The following is a 19,348-nucleotide window of genomic DNA, read 5'->3' as shown; positions in this document are numbered from 1 at the left end:
AGGTGTACACGGCCCTCTGTCCTGCAGGAGGTCATCAGAAGCTGCCTGCTGAAGAGATGGCAATCACACCAGACCTAGAGTTCACAGGAGTCATTTCTTTCAACACTACAGCATTGCAAAGGGTGGGACTCAGTTCTAAAAGTCCAAATAAGCTTCTGTGCTGCTAGACTTTTTCTTCCAAAAATGTGCTGTCTTTTTCTTGCAGATACCAGCTCGATAGCTCCCTTAGTTCTTCCCCATTCTAGAATGGTGAACTACTTTGGGGAATTTATTATCCTAAGTGTCCATTGTAATCAGAACAAACTAAATAATTTCTAACAACTCGTTCAACAAACACCACCCGCTCTTGCTCACAGGATACTTAAGTAAACAGGCTCCCAACCTGGACATTCTTTTTTAAAAAATAGGAATTGCCCCAATTGTGAAGATTTTCTGCTGATAGTTATTGAGCTGTGACTGTTTGCATGCATTTCAGACATAATAGCAAACCATTCAAACTACTTTTCAAAATCAATTTGGAAAGCCTTGGTCAGTTCCATCAGCAGTTGAGATGGACAAGAGAAACAGAAACTCTACTGTTTCATTAGCCTATAAAAATTTGAAATTTCAGTAATTAATCAGATGGTTCCTTTGTCTTAGCACTTGCTCTCCACACGTTAGTTTTTGATGTAAGACATGGCACATCTTTAATTTGTGTTGTTTTAAAAAAAAAAAAAAAGCAAATTTGCAGAGCAAACACAATTTAAGTGTTTCACTTCATTTATTGGGTTGTTAGAGGAAGTTAATTTGATGTTCACCAAATGCTCCTGCCTATGAACTTATTTCTCAGTGTTTGAAGAAATCTGTTACTGAAGGAATATGACCAGAATCAAACCAGAAGAATATGAAATAATACAAAATTTACTTGCAAATATTTTTCTACAGCCGATATATTACCCACCATCTTGATTTCAAATTAATCAAATTTAGAATAGAACACCGATAATCATATACAATATATGTAACGTACACACATGAGCAAAAAATCAAAAGTTGGCACAAACCAAGCATACAATTTGTACTTTCTTACATTAAAACTGCCCGTTGCCACCTTTCCGCGACAGTAACCGATCCACAGACAGATCATGTGCAGGTCTAAGGAGACGCGGGGACACAAGGCGTTCCTTTAAATGGATATATTTGGTACTATTTTGGTTGATGTTTTACAGATATGTTTTCATTGCTGGTACTTGGTGACACTTCAAGATCTAAATAAGAACATACTGTCTTTTAACAGGTCAGACTCCACACCTTAGGGCCAGTAAGTGAAGCTGTCAGGGCACGCAGCCTCCTCTTCATGACCTGTTGCGGGGCCATGCTGTGTAGGACGGGGGCGGCCTGCAGCCCATCCGTATAGACTTGCTTGCAGCATTGCTCCTTCTTCTCTGGGAAGACCTCACTTTTGCTCAGGTGATATAAAGAGCAGGAGAGATCATGCGTGATCTAATCCACTTCCTTCGCTCCTCTTCGGGGAGATCGATACCTTCTCTGCTCAAAGCTCATGGCATGCGGGAAGCTGTGCAGTCCTTCAAAACAAAATAAATACAAAAAAAATAATAATTTAAAAAAAAATCATCAAAACCAGTCTGGCCAAGCGTTCTCCAAATGTAAATTTTTAGCGTTATTTCATGAGGGAATGTACATGGGGTTTTATACCTGTGCTTGATCAAGCCCAGGGTCTACTACTACACACACATCTCATCTTCTGAGGTAGAACCTGTTTTAGGTTGTATTCGGAGGGCCAAACCTTTTAAAGATGTAAGGGGTCTGCACAGGCTGTGCATGAAATTAGGTTCTTAAAGAGGAATGAGATCCTACTGCTACCATTGGAAAGGGAAAGCTTTCAACAACACAACCCTATGTTTCAGAAAGTCCACTACGAAGAGAGATGTTGTAAACGGTTTGTTAGCTTTCCTTCTCCTGAAGTAACTTGTTTAACTGTAGCTTGATCACCCCAAGTTAGCTAAAGTTAATAGATACCTGCCTCTTACAGTGGATATTTGCATTATCATTTGCACAGAAACATGCAGATCAGCAGCAAGGCACGCAGGACCTTACCCAGATGTTAAAAGGGGAGGGATTCAAGCTCTGCTGGCCTCACTCTGCCCCCTTGTAGAGGCAGCGAGCAGACTACATGCTGCCAGGAGATAAGGAGAAGGCAACGCCTGGGTGTTTATTCCTTCATCTACTGCCTGCACGGGTGCCATACTGCAAGATACGCCCCCGAGAAACATGCATGAATGTGCTTCTAGAGGCTGATCAGAAGGCTTTGGGGCAATGAAGAACCAGTGTGGATTCATAGAAGTGGATTACCGTGGAGCAAACCTGATGGATTATTTACGTAATGTCATTTTGTTTTGGGGCGTGAACATGTTTCATTCCTCCAGCAGATACTTTCAAAATAACATGCTTTGGTTCCCAAAGAATGCCTGAAAGGAAAATCAGCACAGCTAAAAACAATCTGCCCCCTCCCACCCACTATAACACGTACATTTGCATTACAACACATGGCAAGTGATAAGAGGATTTTGCACACTAGGACAGCTGGGACACTTGAGGCAAATTCATTTATCCTTAAGCACGATAGCAGAAGAAAAGTTTGGGACTCAAAGACTATAGCTGAACTACTCCTATCCCAGTTTTGGCTCTGGTCCCTCTCCCTGGACATTATAAACCAAGAGTATCTTCCAGATATGACTTTTATGACTTGGCTGAAAATTTGCAGACATCTTCATGAACATGTTTTATAAGCCAGATAACGGCTACTACTTAACTCGCAAATACCCTGATGTCTTTTCAAAGGAGCCATGAGCAGTGCAGCTAAGCAGCAGAACCATTCAGATACATCTGAAGAGCAAGGCATTCCCTGAGGCTTCTGCTACAAGTGCTCAGTTCGGTTTATTTTCCCCTCTGCTTGAAACCAAACAAAGTTATAAGGAGGTAATTCTAATTAGTTTCTGCAGCTTTAGCTTTGTCCAAACTGTGGACCCTGAGTTAATTCAGTTTATCCTCAGGCAGTCGATGCAATTTGGCTTTTTCTTGCAGTCTCGTTATTTTACTTTGACACAACATTTTCCCTTGGGGATCACAGACAGAGGTCTTTTTTTTTACCCCCTCTTGCCAGCTTCAGCTCTTTCTTAACTTCTTTAAGTCCCAACAGTTGATTACATACTGGCGTGTTGCTAAGCTCTAATACAGCACTGGGGAATCTTTCCTTACAAGTCCTTTGAGTTTTGGACAGAACAAAGGTGCTCCAACCCAAGGAAACAGGAGACAGGAGAACTGAGTTTAGGATGCTTTTATCATCTAAACGATGATGTCTCTTCCAATCTTAATGATTGGCTGTACTTTCATGCTGTCTCTGGAGTTTGCTAATAAAATAGTAACTGAGAGTCCAAATTGTCTCCAGGTTGGAGTTCATAGTTGTAGTTACCCAATACTTGAACGGTAAAAGCATCCTAGAAAATAAAGTGACATCACAGGGTTAATTTTCAGAAAATTACTAAAAATTATGCAATGGATTTATCACAATAGAGTGCAACCGGTTCTGTATTTCAACAATAGGTTTATTTTAAGAAACATAACATGACATTAAGTAAAAATGCAAAATTGTGCAATTATGGCAAAATGTTTAAAAATCCACACATTTGCCCTCATAGGACTACAGTACTTCTTACTAACATACCTGAGCACTGAATGTTGGATGCCATTTCTAAACAGCCTTACGAACAGGGAGCTCTTCAGTTTCTTGTAGAACATACAAACACTGCATGTTTGGTGCACCAAAATTGCTTTTAGTTAGCCTAAGTTTTACTGATAGAATCAAGTGGAAATTACAAAATGCGTCCTTCTAAAGTAATTAATAATTCTGAAAGAGATTCACGCTTATTTAAATCCTTACAATGCTAGAAATTAATTTAATAAAAGGGCAGTAAATGAACGCAGAAAAATACTAAGTGGGGAAAACGTATAGGTTACTGTTTAAATATTATCAGTACCTTTGGTGCAATTATTTTTTTTTTTCTGTGCTGTGCAAGTTTACTTAAGCTTGACTCTAAAGCAAAAACTTTACCAGGAATCTGACTTTCAGCAAAATGTAGAAGCATTTAAGAATTGGCAAAATCTCACAGCTACGTTACTGTCTCAACGAACTCCTCATGCAAAAGATTCAGTATATTCTACTCCCACAGCAAGTTCCAGGATTTAGCTTTTTAAAAAAACACATTACTGACTTGGATCACTCCCTCAGTTTGAATGGTTAAACAGAATGGAGATCTTCGTACTTTAGTGCAGATAAACAAAATTAACAAACCTACTGCAGAATTAACCACAGCATATTGTACTTCTACACATCACATGACCAGTCAATTGCTAACTCAATTCTATTTCATAGTTTCAAGTAATATATTGAAATTTGTTCTACTAAATAAATATAGAAGATTGTCAAAAAGCAGCAAGAAGTCTTGTAAATATTCAACCAAGCTTAAAAAAAAAAAGTTACATAACACTTTGCAAAAGAATGGTTTTACACACAAATGCAACACTGTTAGGGAGGGTGCTTCAGAAAGCTTGCAGCTAGAGTCCTACAACAGCGCAAAGAGCTAGCCAAGGACTAAGGATAACTTGAAAAATGAAATTAGTTGAACTTAAAAAAAAGCTCTTATTCTTGGCTATGGATATATATAAAACAGTATCCAGAAGAAAACTAAACAAAGAAACAACACACCTCTACGCTGGTGTATAATGCAGCCTTAGCAAGTATTGTCGACTTCAACTTTATTTCAGAAAAAAAAAAATCAGGCGCTCGCATTTGAAAGAAGCGGTTTGGTAAATCTCTGGAAGATGAGGTATGTAATGCAAAGAGGCATTTTTTTTTATCCTTTTCATTTCACAGTTTTGTTGTTGTTTTGTTTTTGCCTTTCTAACATTTTGTGCAAGAATTAAGAAACAGAACCAGGCGAGTATTTCTGTAAATCAAAGGTTCCATTCGTGAACAGACAAACCACATGGCAAATGAACATTATCCAAATCCTCAGCCATGCCAGGGGGATAAACATTAAGGAGCTAAATATTTGGCTTACTCAAATATCAGCTGCTAAGCCAGATAATAGTAAGAACTTACAGCCAGCAGTGGACACTGCCATTTCAAGTTAACTGGTTTACTGCGGTCAATTTGAGAAAATAGGAAAGAGTAAGATAACGCACACCTCTAGCTCTGGAAAAAGTTAGACCAGTAGCAAATCAAACCTGGAAAATTATAGCCGATAAGTTTTAGGATTCCTCTTTTCCCTTTTCCATCCAGTTTTCAACTACTGAAGTAGAGGCCGAACTTGGAAATTTTTTACTTCTGCAAAAGTAAGCTAAATGTTTAATACATAGAGAAAAATGTTGCAATATATTGAATCCCTATACTAAATTAGCATCTAAGATTAAGCCATGGACACTTACTGTCAATTTTTCTTTAATACACTGGGTAACGAAGACAGCTCAGTAGTGCAAGTTTTCACATTATAGATCAGAATGAATTAGAAGGTATCTGAGGGCTTGATCACAGGAAGAAAAAGATGATGTGTAAAGTTAAGCCACACATTTTAAAGTTACTGGAGCACATGCTAACACTGCACATAGCACTGCACTTTAGTGGAGACAAAATGAACACTCCACAAAAAAACTTCGATATTATTAAGGCCATATCCTGTCACCAATCTGTGCAAGAATACCACTACAGTAAAAATGTTATGTTAAAAAAGACAATATGATGACAGAACAAGGCCTGAAAACAGACACACACTCCATGAAAAATAACAGGCTGTCTTAAACAGTAGCATAAGGTTAGCCCATTTCAGACAAACAAGTATTAAAAATGTACTAGCACCATCAACTTTTGGGTTAAAGCCCTTTATGGGATGAAAAAAGATTTTAAGCAGTGTTAAAAATGTTTTTTTTTTTTTTTCTTGCAGCACTACACCTAAGTGGCAGAAAAAGAGGTGTTGGGATTTGTTTTCGATATCTTTAAGCTCAATTTCAACAAAAATCCACAGACGGAAGTGGTACAGCAAACTGAACAGGCCTCCTTCCAGGGCAAAGGTACTCCATGTTCCAACTCTGGCTTGAGTTTTTCTCCCAAACTGTAGTGCACAAACATTACAAACATTTTAGAAGACTTCAAAAGCAGTACAAAAAAAAAAGATCATTATGAATCAGGATCTAACATTCCTCTATGTAATTTCAATCTAAAATTAAAAAAAAAAAAACACAACTTAGTGATATTGCCTCAAATTTTACCCGTATTTAAAAAAAAGAGAAAAAAGAAAAGTCACTTCAAAACAGCTTGGACATCCTTAGCTACTAATGCTAGATTTTCTTTCACTGTAGTGCATAGTTATCCTGGCTCTTCCACTTAATTTGCTCTTACCACAAAAACACCCCTCAAGTATGACATGATTAAGTGTTTACCAGAAAAAAATGCTAATAATTGCACTTTGTAACCTCCTTCTCATTTCCCAGGAAAATATCAGTAAATATGAAACTGAACCAGTAATTCCCTCCCCAGACTGCAACCTTTAAAGAGCACCCATCCCCACATACAAAAAAAAAACAACCTGTTTCAGCTTACAATAAATACTGAATTTCTTTGTTTTCTTTTAAGACATGTTTTCTCTAGCATCAGATTACCACTGAAAGCACTAAGGCCTGTTACTGAAAAAAAAATTAAATAACTTTCTGAAGACACTGCGGATACAACTTAGCAACAACACATTCAAAATGCCGGCCTAAATCCCAGAGCCTATCTGGAGTCTCATATACTTTCTGCCATTGGTCGGTAGCCTCATCATACTGATAGAGCGAATTCTTCCTGCTGGTTCTGAAAACGTGTTCTTCAACAGTGACTTGAGTAGCTCTGACAAACAGGTGGAGTTTATTTTTGAGGAGTACGAGTTTTATGTATGGATTAATGGATTGATCACACGGGAAGTCTTTTTTTCGAGTCCACTTATTTTGTTCAATGTCATAGGCCTCTACGGTAAACATACGTTGATGGTTTCCACAGGTTCCAGCTATGTAGTAGATGGAGTCATTGTACACAGTTGCCAAGCCTTGGATTCTAGGCACAGTCATTGGGGTCAAAAACCCCCAGTAATCCTTCTGAGGATCATAGCAGAGAAAAAATTCTCCTGCAAAGAGAGAGGAAAAATAAAACATAAAACTGATGCTTCATTTCCGTAACAGCAATTCCACCGCTACTAAGCTTTCAGCTACGGTCTTCCACACACAGAAACAGTCTACCAATTTTTAAAAGCCCTGATCTTATGACAAAAATCTATCATCATCTGCTTTCTTCAACATACAAAAAATAAGTAAAAGCTACTTTGAGTTTCTAACCCAGCTGGGGGGGAATTTGAAGCACACCACAAATACAGTGTTTTACATGTTTCCCAGCTCTCCTTTACTACCTCTAAGGCACGCTTAAGAGTTTGACTCAAAACCTTTCAAGATTCCAGTCTTCAAACATCCGAAGTATTTGTTTTGTTCTTTAGTATCTTCACAAAATAAGCAGCATCTACAGACTGTGGAAAATCTTGGAATTCTGTGCTTGAAAGTTGTCAAATCTGAGCAAATAGTGTATCTTCTACTACTCAGACTTTGAAGCCGTTTGTATCACGTCCCTGGTTACACACTTCAGTTGATTTGTTTAAAAGGATTTTAAACAACAGGTTGATTTGAAATTAAAAGGTTGATTTGCTTAAAAGGATGCCAGGTGAAGACTCGCTTGAAGCTACTGACTCATCACTACTTTCGTGATCAGATAAGACACCTCTTCTGTTGGGCGCACAGAGTAGTGCATGCAGACTGTAGACAGCAAAGTTCAGATGCAAACTTGATAAAAAGAACACGGATAGAGCCCACCTTGCCTTTTATGAAGCCCGGGGGAAAGAAAGGGCTAACATTTGCCAAATATTAACATAATTCAACTTTATATATAAATTTCACATTGATATTTTTAAGAATTTAAACTATTTTGCAGTGTAAGAAAGCACCTCAAGTTTAACAACGAATACAGAAATAATAGTTAAAAGGTGGAATATAACTTAAGACATTAAGTCTTACAGATAATGCATTTTTTGATTATTCATTTTTGTTCCACAGTATAATCTCCTAGGACTGATGCTTGCATTCCAGTTTGCGTTCTACAGCTCCCATCAATCCTTATGGACTACTTCAAACTTGTGAGCTTTCCCTGTGAAAATTACTGAAAATTAACTTTTTTATACACTAGTAGAGTGCAGCCCAATCAAGGTTTTTATCTTCCACACTCAAATAGAGAATTCGATTATCTTCTGTGGCAAACTATTTAATTTGCCGGTTAACTCAATGTTTACTTAAATAAGCTACTTCATTGGGATGTCATTAAAACCACTGAAACATAGAGTAGTGCAGCTATGATTTGTAAAAAAAAAAAAAAAAATGCATTCTTACTCTGTAGGTTATAATACCTCTGTAAATGTTATCCACTTTTTAGCAGTTCTAAGAAACACTTGAAAAATGAACAAATATTCTGTTAAGTTAAAGACTCCTCAGTGCTCCTTTTTAAACGGTCTAAAGCAGACAGTTAATCCAACAGGAGAGAAAGATTGAGAAAACTTATTTTAACACAATTTAATTTAGAGCCACAACCAGTCAGATGTAATATGGAAAGAAGAAAATGAAAGAAGAAAAACACCTGCAGGTCTTGTGGAAACCCTCCGACCTTACTGAGTGGCAGGGACACAACATCAAGAAATCAGGTTGACTTCTGGTCAGTAACAAGCAGTTCACAGTATTCCCCAACATGTTTCTTTCCTGTGGTCCAGCTTTGCATGGAGATGGACCCAAAAAGAGGGGGGTTGGTAGAGATTCAAGACCCCAAATTCTGCAAGTGTTTACACAGAAATGGGCCTAACAAAAACAAAACTAAAATACTCCCTGTCCCAATCTTTCTTTCTGCTTCTTGGGACTCTTACCACAGCCTCATACACCAGCCTCGGCGCTCTTAAGCGTGGACTGCTATGGAGCTTGGGCACACAGAAATATGTATTTTATACAATCTCCACAAATCAAATAATTTATTCTTCCCTTTTTTATTTTATCCATTCCCATAACGATCCTTTTTAGAGTCCTAGAATATATAATTCCCAGTCTAAAATAACCACAAGCATCTTTTTCATCACACCGCTTTCAATTGCACGTACATCTTGGTAATAAATCATTGTCAACATACTTATTTTAATCTTTATGGGTTATTCTGATATAAATCTCAAATATGGAACTATCGCTGCTGGTGCTACAACTGTGCCTAAGTCGTTAATTTAAGAATCAAGATGCAATAAACCAGTAAGTCTGATTATTTATTGGAAGATAGGATGGAAAGACAGTGCGAGCTAATTAGAAAAAGATAAATCATCTTCCTTAGTTACCTAGCTGACTTCAAAAAGCAGAGTTGGGCAGAGAGGGAAGGCCTACCGTGGCTAATCAATTTTTACAAGTCACCAAAAAAAGACGAGACACCAGTTTTCACAGGTTCAGCTAAGTAAAATGCTAAGTGCTTTTTCATGACGACAGCTGTTCTTCAACATTAGTGCATTCCGCTCAGATAAAGAATACAGCATTTTCATTGTAAGATTTAATGCTAAATTGTTGACTTAGAACACCACCAAAACTGCCATTTGTGCAAGAACTCAGTACAACTTGATGACGCATTCCCAAGGCGTGAGAACTGCAGCAGCAACCTCACTGCCCTCCCTAGCTTTTCTCCCACTCCGTTGTCCCAGGGCACTCTTCAGATGTTCATAAAATTTGTGTTTTCTACGGTGCTTCTAAGAAGAGACAGTTGGCTCAAACAACCCCCACTTCCAATCAAACACCACACAGTCAGTCAAGGCACCTTACCCTGTAAAACATAGATGTTATCCTTATATTCCACAGCACTATGAAACTCCATTGCTACCGGCATTGGACAGACAGCTGTCCAACAGTTCTCCCGGCTGTCATAACACTCCACAGACTTGAGAGAGTTTCGCCCATCTCCTTCATAAACACGACCACCTATTGCATACAGTTTACCACAGCAATGAACCAATTTGCAGCCTATTCTGGCTCGCAACAAAGGAGCTTTCGGGATCCACCTATTGCCAGAGTGATCATACATCCAGAAATCACTCTCTGCTCTGTGGTCAATGGAGACCTCGCTGCTGCTTGGTCTGTAACCACCCGCAATATAAATATCGTTATCAGGAGATACAAGAATTCCAACCTCCCTCAAGTCATTTGGTGGCTTGCATAGTTTAAACACTCTCCCTGTGACCGAATCTAAACAAGGCACTGTTTGCTTCTTTCCTGAGTGTTTGTGGGCAGCATCAAAGCATATGATCATTTCAGAAGCAGTCATTCCAAGCCGTTGTGTATAGCCATTGGCACTATGTTGTCCCTTTTGTACACAGCTTTTGGCCATAGCCTGTGCAAACACGGGAGGGATTTTCTCTAAAAATGTCTCTTCCAACAGAGGCATACGGATGCATTTGGCAAATATTTCTGGAAGGTGCACTTCTCTCTTATTTTGTTCATGCTCAAACCACCTTATAATGCTGTCATAAACATGTTCTTCTTTGTCTACATTTAAATCATCACTGTCGAGTATACTTATGAGTTGGTCTTTTCTCAACTGAAGAAACTCTTGCTCTTTGGTGACACTCAGAAACTTTTTACGAATGTAGTCTTGTGATCTGTCTTTGAGTTCCTGATGACCATAGTGATCAGCAAAGATAAACACCCCAATGGAGTTCTGTGGGTCCAAATGACTGATCATATATTTAGCACACTGGTCTTGTATGGAAGGGATCTGGAAGATACTAGCTGCAGTGAACAAAGCTTGAACGTTGGCCTCTGTCAGCATTACTCTGGAGGTATATGCATAGTTCAATACTAAATGCATTGACTCTGCTTCAACACCAACTATACGAACTTCTTTCTGGGTACTCTCTGTAAGGCCGCTAGTGAACATAGATCTACAAAAGAAAAATATTTAGCAGTTTATTTGTAATTACCTTCTAGCTACAGGTCTAAGAAATCATATTGCACAGCTAATCCCAACGCGCCTGCCCTTGTATCCGCACATCACTGATGTTATGCTGTTCTGCTTGAGAACCTACATTTTAAATCAGTTTCAGACTTACTGAAACAAATACGGCAAGCTGGAATTCCTTGCTTAATTATCTCACTAAGCCCGTTTTAAAATTCATTTTACAAGCAAAGCTCTTGACATATCCAAGACTTTGCATTCAACTTTCAACGTGTTATTTCATCTGCATATTCTAGCATGACAGAATATACAATTTTTAAAGGGAAACAAGTAGTTTAACTATACTGTTACTGTATGAAGATACTTTTAACACGGGAGGGTTTTACTTTTAAAATTGTATGATTTTGTCCAATGAAACTCTCCTTTGATAAACGGACACTGATAATTCCTTGACATTAAGGGAATAAAAATATTTGTTTACTAGTTGCGCTATATCATCAATTGTTACACGGAATATTGGTATAGGTGTGGGGTTTTTCAATTATCATTTAATGAAAATAATTTATAATTCCACTTTTAGTCACCCCAAGAACAACAGACTATTGTACCTGAAATAAGGACTGATTGCAGCAAGAACATTCCTATGACAGGAGAATGTTTTCCCATGATCCACTTCCACCACAATATCTGTCAGTTGTCCTTCGTCATACATCGTTTTAAGCTGTTGAAGAATACTGCAGGCATGGAAGGGGTCCATTCCACTGCTGACTGTGTTTGAAGAAGGAATTCCATTCAGTGTTTGTGAAAACTTACTTGGTTCTACAAAACAAAATTGAAACCAATTAAAGAAAAAAAAAAGAGAGAAAGCACACCTGAACAAATGAGAGTTAGCACAAATTAATATTCCGTACCTCCTCAGTGCTGTCATCCATCAACAGCAAATCTAACATTCCCATGAGCAAGTAAAAATATACGGGTATCTAAGGTTGTTTCCCTCTCGCCCCCCCTTCCCCAGTCTACTGCGTAGGTTAACCTATAAAATCTTACCCACCAGTTTTAGGAAAAATACTAAATATTTGTGTGAATGTTTTATTAGATATCACTCGGGGGGAAGGTATCACGATGCTTACTGACTTGTAGAATGAGAAGAACAAAGAATGCAGAAGAGAAAACCAAGCCCACAACCTAAGTCACCATTTCACAAGTCTGTACACATGTGTTTAACTTTACACCGAAAAAGGAACTGGCTCCTAACTTCCACAAATGATGACTAATGAAGCAGACTCATGAAGACAGAGTAAATATGTCGAGCAACAAAGCTATTAGATAAACTCACATAAATAAATGTATGGCTACATGTTCTTCTTTACGACTAAAATACAATTATCATTTAGAATTACTCAGGTGTGAAGGTACTCGCATATAATTGTGAAAACATACAAAGTTGAGCATAAGTTTCTAAGTAACACGTGATATGTTTAATGAAGTAAATCCCAAAGTGAAAATTGAGCAATATCTCAAGCACAAAAATCTGTTTCGTAATAGCAACAAGATTTTTACGCAACAACAACAAAGGAGAACTCAAAAGAAAAACATTAGGTGGTAAGAGCTGCAAGTCAGGTAATGTTGCTGACTGCAACACTGAATACCTTAATTTAGGGCGACAGAAAGGGCAAAAAACAAGCAATGAGCAACAACGACTACAAACGGGAGATTTAAGTTCTAACACACGGTGATGTAGAGCAGTTAGAGCTTCCCTTACTCTGCACTCAGACACAGCTTTCAGCACAGTCACAATTAGGTCAGTAGGGATCTGCTGTGGGGCACATTTTTCATGGCGGGCTTGGGGCCAAATATTGTCAGAGTCTCTTCAAATAACTGTTAGGAAAAGCCTTCAAAAAAAAAAAAAACGCCTTTTTTTCAACGTAACGCAGGGTAAAATTTACAACAGGGGGGTCGATCACGGTAACTCAGCTCCAGCATTCAAAACTCACCGATCATAGGGGAAGGGGAGAATTTGTACTCGTATTTTTTTTCAGAAACAAATGTTAGTCGCTAGTGAGGAGGTTCCAAGGAAATAAAATACTTTGCTACACAGATGCCAAGGTTTCCTACCTAGCTGAGCCTTGATGTACAGTAAAAGTGTGATGTAGCTATCGTTGCAGAAGGGTTTTGTTTACTTTCTAACACTGAAAGGGTTCAAAATAGTTTTTCTCTGGCCCTGCCAGGCACTCGGGTATGTGCACACGCAACCAAGCCACCTTCCCGCACTGCCGGCGCCCACCAGGCCCCGATGCTCACCCCCAAGCCCCAGCCTTTCCGCTCACCCCTCAACACCTAGACGTCCCCCTGGGGAACCCTGCTGCTCCCTTTCACCACCCCCCTTCCCAATGAAAGGTCATCCCTCCCAACGCCTTATCACCCCTCAATGCCTTACCTCCGTCCTCCCCACCACCCCCCTAACTCTCCACGTCCATTTATTTCCATGACACCCCCAAACCCCAAATACCCCCCCCAGCCCCCCTGGAGGGGCCCTACAGAACCTCCCCCTTCCCCCCAACCTCCTACCCTTCCCCCCCGCCCTCCCTCGGCCTTCCCCTCACCCCATTCCCCCACACACCCCCAGGACCCCCCATTTCCCCCCCTTTACCCCATTTCCTCCCCCTTTACCCCCACATCTCCCCCCTCACCCCCCCCCCCCCGGCCCCTTCCCGCCCCTCAGCCCGACCGCGGCTCCCCCCCAGCCCCTCTCCCCGCGCAGCCCCCACCTCCTAGCGCTGCCATCCTCGGGGCCCCAGCTCCGGCAGCGGGAGGGGGGCGGCCCGCGAGGAAATGTCACCTGCGCCGCTTCCTCCGCGCCGCTTCCTCCCCGCCGCCCTGCCCGCCGCGGAAGCCAACCCCGCGCCGCCGCACACCCCAACCTGGGGCGCGCCGATTGGCCGGCGCCCCCGATGCACGCTGGGAAATGTAGTGCAAGGGGACTCGAAGGGAACCTCTCTGCTTCCTGGAGCGCGGGGCGCGCTGGGAGATGTAGTTCCGCCCTGGCGCGCTTGCACGGGAGTTGTAGTTTTCGGGATGGGGAGGGAGGGAGGGGGTCTGGGCTCGGCTCGTCGCTTAGCAACGGGGAGGCGGGAAGTGCGGGGCGGAGCCGCCATTTTGGGGCCCTCAGGCACCGTGCTGAGCGTGGGCTTCGGGGCTCTGCGACGGGAACCTCGCAGAAATGGCCCCTCCGTGTAAATAAATCCCTCACAATCGCTGCTTTGTGCTACCTCTGTCCCGTCTGCGCCGTCCTGCCGCTCTTGGAACAACTCCCTGAGTCCCCAAGGGAGAGAAAAGCTGCCCCCCAGCAGGCTGGGGACATTGGCCACCATGGCCACCGCTGGAAAAGCAAGGAAAGGAGAAACCTGATCTTCCACCTTACTGCTGCCACAAGGGCAGGGCAGTATCAAGAGCACAAGCCCCAGAGCTTTTTAGGGCTTTAATCAAGAACATAATCAGTCTGCAAGCTTGTCATGACAGCAGTCTTTTTTTATCATCATTTATTTTCCCTGTATTTGTGCCCTCAGCACATTAGAGCCAGGCAGATCAACTGTACTAATCCTGCGGAGAGAGCAGCTGGATGACTCCAGCAGACAAGCAACCATTTTGTTGGCAATGACCTTTAATACCACAAAGCACGTTTCTCTCTCCATCCCAGCAGCAAAGTGGCCGCTAGTCACCAGCTGGTTTCGGCTTTCTGCCGTGACTAGCCACTAGTTTCAGTTTTGATAACTGAAGCGTTATCAGAAGTCTGCTGTGGAAGAAATAGTTTTTTCCTTTATGAAATGCACTTAACAAGAGAAGAATTGCTATGTACTGGAAGCATTCAGAAGGAGAGCGTATTTTTTATATTTTAAATCAAAACAGATTCAATACAACTTTGCTGTTCAGCTGCGAAGCTTGTTTACTTAAGAAAAAAAAATGCAAACGCACCAAAAACAATTTAGATAAGAGTGTTTAAAATACATTTCCCTTTACCTCTCAGCAACAACATACAATGGGTATGTTACCAGTGCTCTGAAGCAGATGAATTTAAAGGCAAGAATAGTACTGCTCAGTGTCATCCGACTGCTTCATATGTGGTTTTGCTTTCACTTGCAAGGAATAGGTTTTCCCTAGTTTAGCAATTATCAGTGGTGTCCAGGTGCTGTCGATAATAATGCTACACAACACAGGAATGATAGAGGCTCTGATGAAGGAGGTGTAAAAGAAAATAGAACCGCACGTCTGCAAATCGATTCTGCAGTTTTCCAATTTCCCCATTCAGCAATGGCATGGCCTGTGAAATTGTCCCCAGAAATATAAAACGAAGGGAAGGGAGAATACCACCACTCTTACCTTCCAGCAAATGATATTGCCTGATGCAGTTCATTTCCTGTGGTGTGGACACTTAGGCTGGCCTGGATTAGTGTTCAAAATGCAGAAGCGAAAGGGAGAATGTTTTTTAATATAGGTACTGCATTGAACTGGTACTTTGGAGTAAAAGTATTTCTTGAAATGGCTTATCTTTGTAAGGTTTCTGCTGAAGGAAATAAATTGCCATACAAATACGCTTAAATAATCTTTAAGAGGCATTGATATCAGCATTATCTCTTAGTCTGAAGTCTTTCTCAAGTGTGTTTACACCATCATCCGCTCCCCTCTCTGGAAACTTTCATTAGCACTCCCTGGCACTAAGCAGATTTAGTACAAGGTGACACACCCATGGGAATTCAGGGGCCAGGCTTTTTCACCCAGGTCTGAATATTATTTGCTGGCTCTCTGAAGTGCAAAAAGAGAAGCATATTGCCGTGCAAATTGCTCAGAAATCTAGATTTTATAAACAGCGTTTACATTGCACACAAATATTAGAACCAGTTCTTTCAGAAGTTACAGGATGCTAAGTGAGTTCCAGCTCCCTTTATTTCTGCTGCATCTCTTTCTTTCTTTCTTCTTTATTTTGCCTGGGAAGCAAGACAGGCCTGGGATTCAAAAGTAGAACTGTAAGTCTGAAAATTGGAGTTTTCCCTTAGTGCTGACACAAATTTACTGCATGCTGTTGATCAAATCATTTGATTGTCTCCTGGGGAGCCAAAATCTATTCAATGGGGAGTTGGGAAGCTCTTTAAGATATATTGATATAAATTCCTTCATTGCTATTGTAGTATTTTTTGCAGGGTGTTTTTGTTTCATTGGTTTTAGTTCTTCTGTCCAGCAATCAATTAAAACTGATGATAGCATTTAAGATTTTGCAAGAAGACAAAGTGTCCTGGACATTGAGGGGCTAGACTTTCATTTCTACTTCAATTTCACACCCAATTTATCATTCCTGCAGGTACCTCTTGAAAACATACAGCTGAAAGCTTGTGGTAGAGAAAGTGTTGCTTCCCATTTGATATTCCAAAGATTAAAAAAAAAAAAAGATTAAATCATATTGACTAAGAAGGATCACAGAGTCCAAGTCTGGTTTTTATAAGTGATTAGAAACATTGCCCTCTTTATGAACCCAGAGCTGGCACTGCTTGTTCTGGGATTCTTGCCTTCAGAATAAAGAATGTCTTTGTCATGAGCCCAAGCAAGAAAAGAGGGAAAGAAAAAAGTTTCAGGAGAAAATGAACAAAATATACACCTTTTCAGATATTTGAAGGTACTTAGAAGGTACCAAGAAAAAAAGTTTAACTGAACAAGGAAGTTATTGAAAACTTGTCCCTTCTTCATTACATCTACAGAACAAATTAATTAGAAAGTTTTGGTTCATCTACCATCAATATAAGTACCAAGAAAACATCACATCTTCAGCAGATTATTAGGTTGGGTCATCTGATGGGGACCTGCCCAAATCAGTGTTCCTGCTGCACAAGAGGTGATGCAGAGAGCAGTTTTGTGGATCCAGTTATTGTTAGACAATATTGGGCAAGATTTTTCATTTTTTCTCCTGCAGGCAAAGTGAAGACAATATATATAACTGGACCAAAATTTAAAGAAAAACATGGATTCGAGCAGCTTTAAAAGAATACAACTTTTAATCCATGTGAATGGATTTTTGTTTGTACATTTATTTTATGTCATTGTTAGTTTAAAATTTTAGAAAGATGTCACTGCAGCCTCCTTGACTTTTTTCTTGGCCCTCCCCATGTGGTGCTTTTCAATGAAAGGTGGAGGATATCACGAGAGGAAGGGCCAACCTCCCCTCACACACACAACACGGTCCAAACAAAGAAAACCAGGGTTTGCAAAAGCTTGACAAGACTTTTTAGTTTTCACAGCAACATTTTGAACAGTCACTTTTTCATAAATGTCTTCAATTTAAAAAAAAAAAGCCAACTGTCAGCAAAATTGTTCAACTATAGAATTTAAATACAATCCTAGTAAAAATGAATAATATCACATGCCATCTTCAAAATATGTCAGTTACTAATGTTGACAATTGCTCAGCTATTTGTATGTGTTAATTTGTACCGTGAGTCTGTGAGAACTAATGCAGCCGATACAAACGCACTCTGAAAAACCCTCATATTTTAATTGGAAAAATCTTGATATTCACTGAGGAACAATCTAACCTTGGAAAACAGTCTTTTACCAATTTGTCTTTAATGCATAAAACACTGCTCATTTTCTGCAGTTCTTTCACCAAGGGGCACATTAATTTAGTTGCACAATAATTTAATACATCGATACATTGATTGAAGCAGAGAGTTTTTTATTTAGCGGTTCCAAGAAATAACACATTTCTTGCAGAATCTTTAAAAAGACACTTCTTGCTGCAGTTTAAGTAGGGGGAATCGCAGATCATTAGAGGAAGTTGCCCTTCAAAGCCGATTGATCATACCATACTGAGCACAGTGGGCTTTACATCAGAACAGAGCGAAGACTGGCAGGGGGCAATTAATGGGGCAGATACTGGAGTGTCTTTTCTGATTACCCCATACCGTACAGTGGATTTGGCCTCCCTGAGACAGGCTGGTAGAAACAAGAACCCTGATGAGATATGGCTCTGCTAATGTCAAGAAGTGCCACTTCCTAGCAGCAGGAGCAACTTTATTGAAACCATCTGTTGTTTTGGAAGATACATGCGCACACACATGCACTTCCTCCTCCCAAAGTGTTTAACCTTTCTCTTTAGGATGACTGAAATCACACAGCTAATCCCTCCTCAATCTCAGAATGCCAGGCCCTACTGTTTTCAGCAACTCCCAGCAGCTACCAAAAAATCTGTGTGACTGGTGGTGATTAGGTGATGCGGCAGCGATTTAATCAGGAGCGATCATTTCAGAACAAAATAGCCATATGTCCACTGCCACCACAAAGTTTTGCAAGGCTTCAGTACCTGTGCAGAGATGAGAAATCCATACTCTACTAGATCTGCTGTGCACAGGGGACAGAAAAAAAAAGTAGATTCAGTGAGTTTGGTCCCAATGAAAACTCATTTTTCATCGGACAACCCAACAGTGATCTCAATGGGACCAGTCCTGGTTGGATTACAGCAGATTCAGAATATGAGTCCAGTTCCAATTTGTCAAGTCTCTAATGACATTTTTGTGATGCTCCCTCTATAAAGTGCCAGAACCATTGAGCTGCTGGTAGCTGTGCTACATGGGCTTGAAGAGCAGCCCTGGCTGCCAGCAGAAAGCGTGGCACTACCAGGGCATTCACCAAGAGCAAGTTAGCTCTAGCCTCTTTGCAGGTAAAGTACTCCTGTCACATTAGACAGGAAGTCACATCTGTGCACATGTAATTTCTTATTCCTAAGAGACGCATTTAAAAGCACTAATTAAAAAAGAACTGGCCTCCCAACCATTTGGAACAAACGTTGCATACCATACCTGGGTTGTCTGATAACCCCTTTTGCCAGTGAACACGACCCTCATCCCCAGGGCTTTGTGGCCACTGCTCAAACCAAATGGCACGTAAAGGGCAACGTGCCCCTTCTGAAGCAGGACACGCACCTTTCTAGGCTCATCTCTGGGACCACATTTCAGCAAGCAGTTTTATCTCATCACCAACCCCTTCTGGCCGTGTCGGGCCGAACAGGGCCCCGGGCCGAACAGGGCCCCGCAGTGGTAGAAGAGGTGACAGAGGGATGGAATGACTTCTTGGGGCCCTCTCTCTCCTCCCTCCATTTTCGCTCCTATGTGTATGCCTGTTACAAAAGCTCCGCAGCTTGCATGGAGAAAACCATATGGGTATCCAAAAAATTTGGTCACTGAGAGCCTGGCAAGCTCCATCAATTAAGAG

The 19,348-nt window shown here is 40.7% G+C and overlaps 1 protein-coding gene across 5 annotated transcripts; it reads right to left on the bottom strand.

Moving 5' to 3' along the window:
- Positions 1–3,598: 3,598 nt before the first annotated feature.
- Positions 3,599–14,006, bottom strand: KBTBD8 (kelch repeat and BTB domain containing 8). Of its 5 annotated transcripts, none has more exons than XM_040568707.1 (4): positions 13,864–14,006; positions 11,704–11,914; positions 9,967–11,081; positions 3,599–7,214 (listed from the first exon to the last, which is right to left on the bottom strand). In XM_040568707.1, the coding sequence occupies exons 1-4, from the start codon at positions 13,877–13,879 to the stop codon at positions 6,751–6,753; spliced, it is 1,806 nt and encodes a 601-aa protein (XP_040424641.1). In that variant the 5' UTR covers positions 13,880–14,006; the 3' UTR covers positions 3,599–6,750. The 5 variants fall into 5 exon arrangements, with proteins under 5 accessions (XP_040424641.1, XP_040424642.1, XP_040424643.1 ...); XM_040568708.1 differs by having other exon boundaries at positions 11,704–11,863; positions 13,864–13,994; XM_040568709.1 differs by having other exon boundaries at positions 11,704–11,863; positions 13,935–13,958.
- Between the last annotated feature and the right edge of the window lie 5,342 nt (positions 14,007–19,348).

Source organism: Cygnus olor, chromosome 10, assembly GCF_009769625.2.
Source record: "Cygnus olor isolate bCygOlo1 chromosome 10, bCygOlo1.pri.v2, whole genome shotgun sequence".
In the NCBI taxonomy this organism is placed as follows: Eukaryota; Metazoa; Chordata; class Aves; order Anseriformes; family Anatidae; genus Cygnus; species Cygnus olor.
Note: the sequence above shows the minus strand (reverse complement) of the source record. Positions and strands in the feature narration are given on the sequence as shown.

What these genes read in the sequence shown, in the direction of transcription:
- KBTBD8 (XM_040568707.1), bottom strand. An exon ending in GCAATCAGTCCTTATTTCAG is followed by an intron (nt 11,082 to 11,703) that starts GTACAATAGTCT and finishes TTTCTTTTGTAG; the next exon opens with ATCTATGTTCACTAGCGGCC. An exon ending in TAACATCTATGTTTTACAGG is followed by an intron (nt 7,215 to 9,966) that starts GTAAGGTGCCTT and finishes CTCTCTTTGCAG; the next exon opens with GAGAATTTTTTCTCTGCTAT.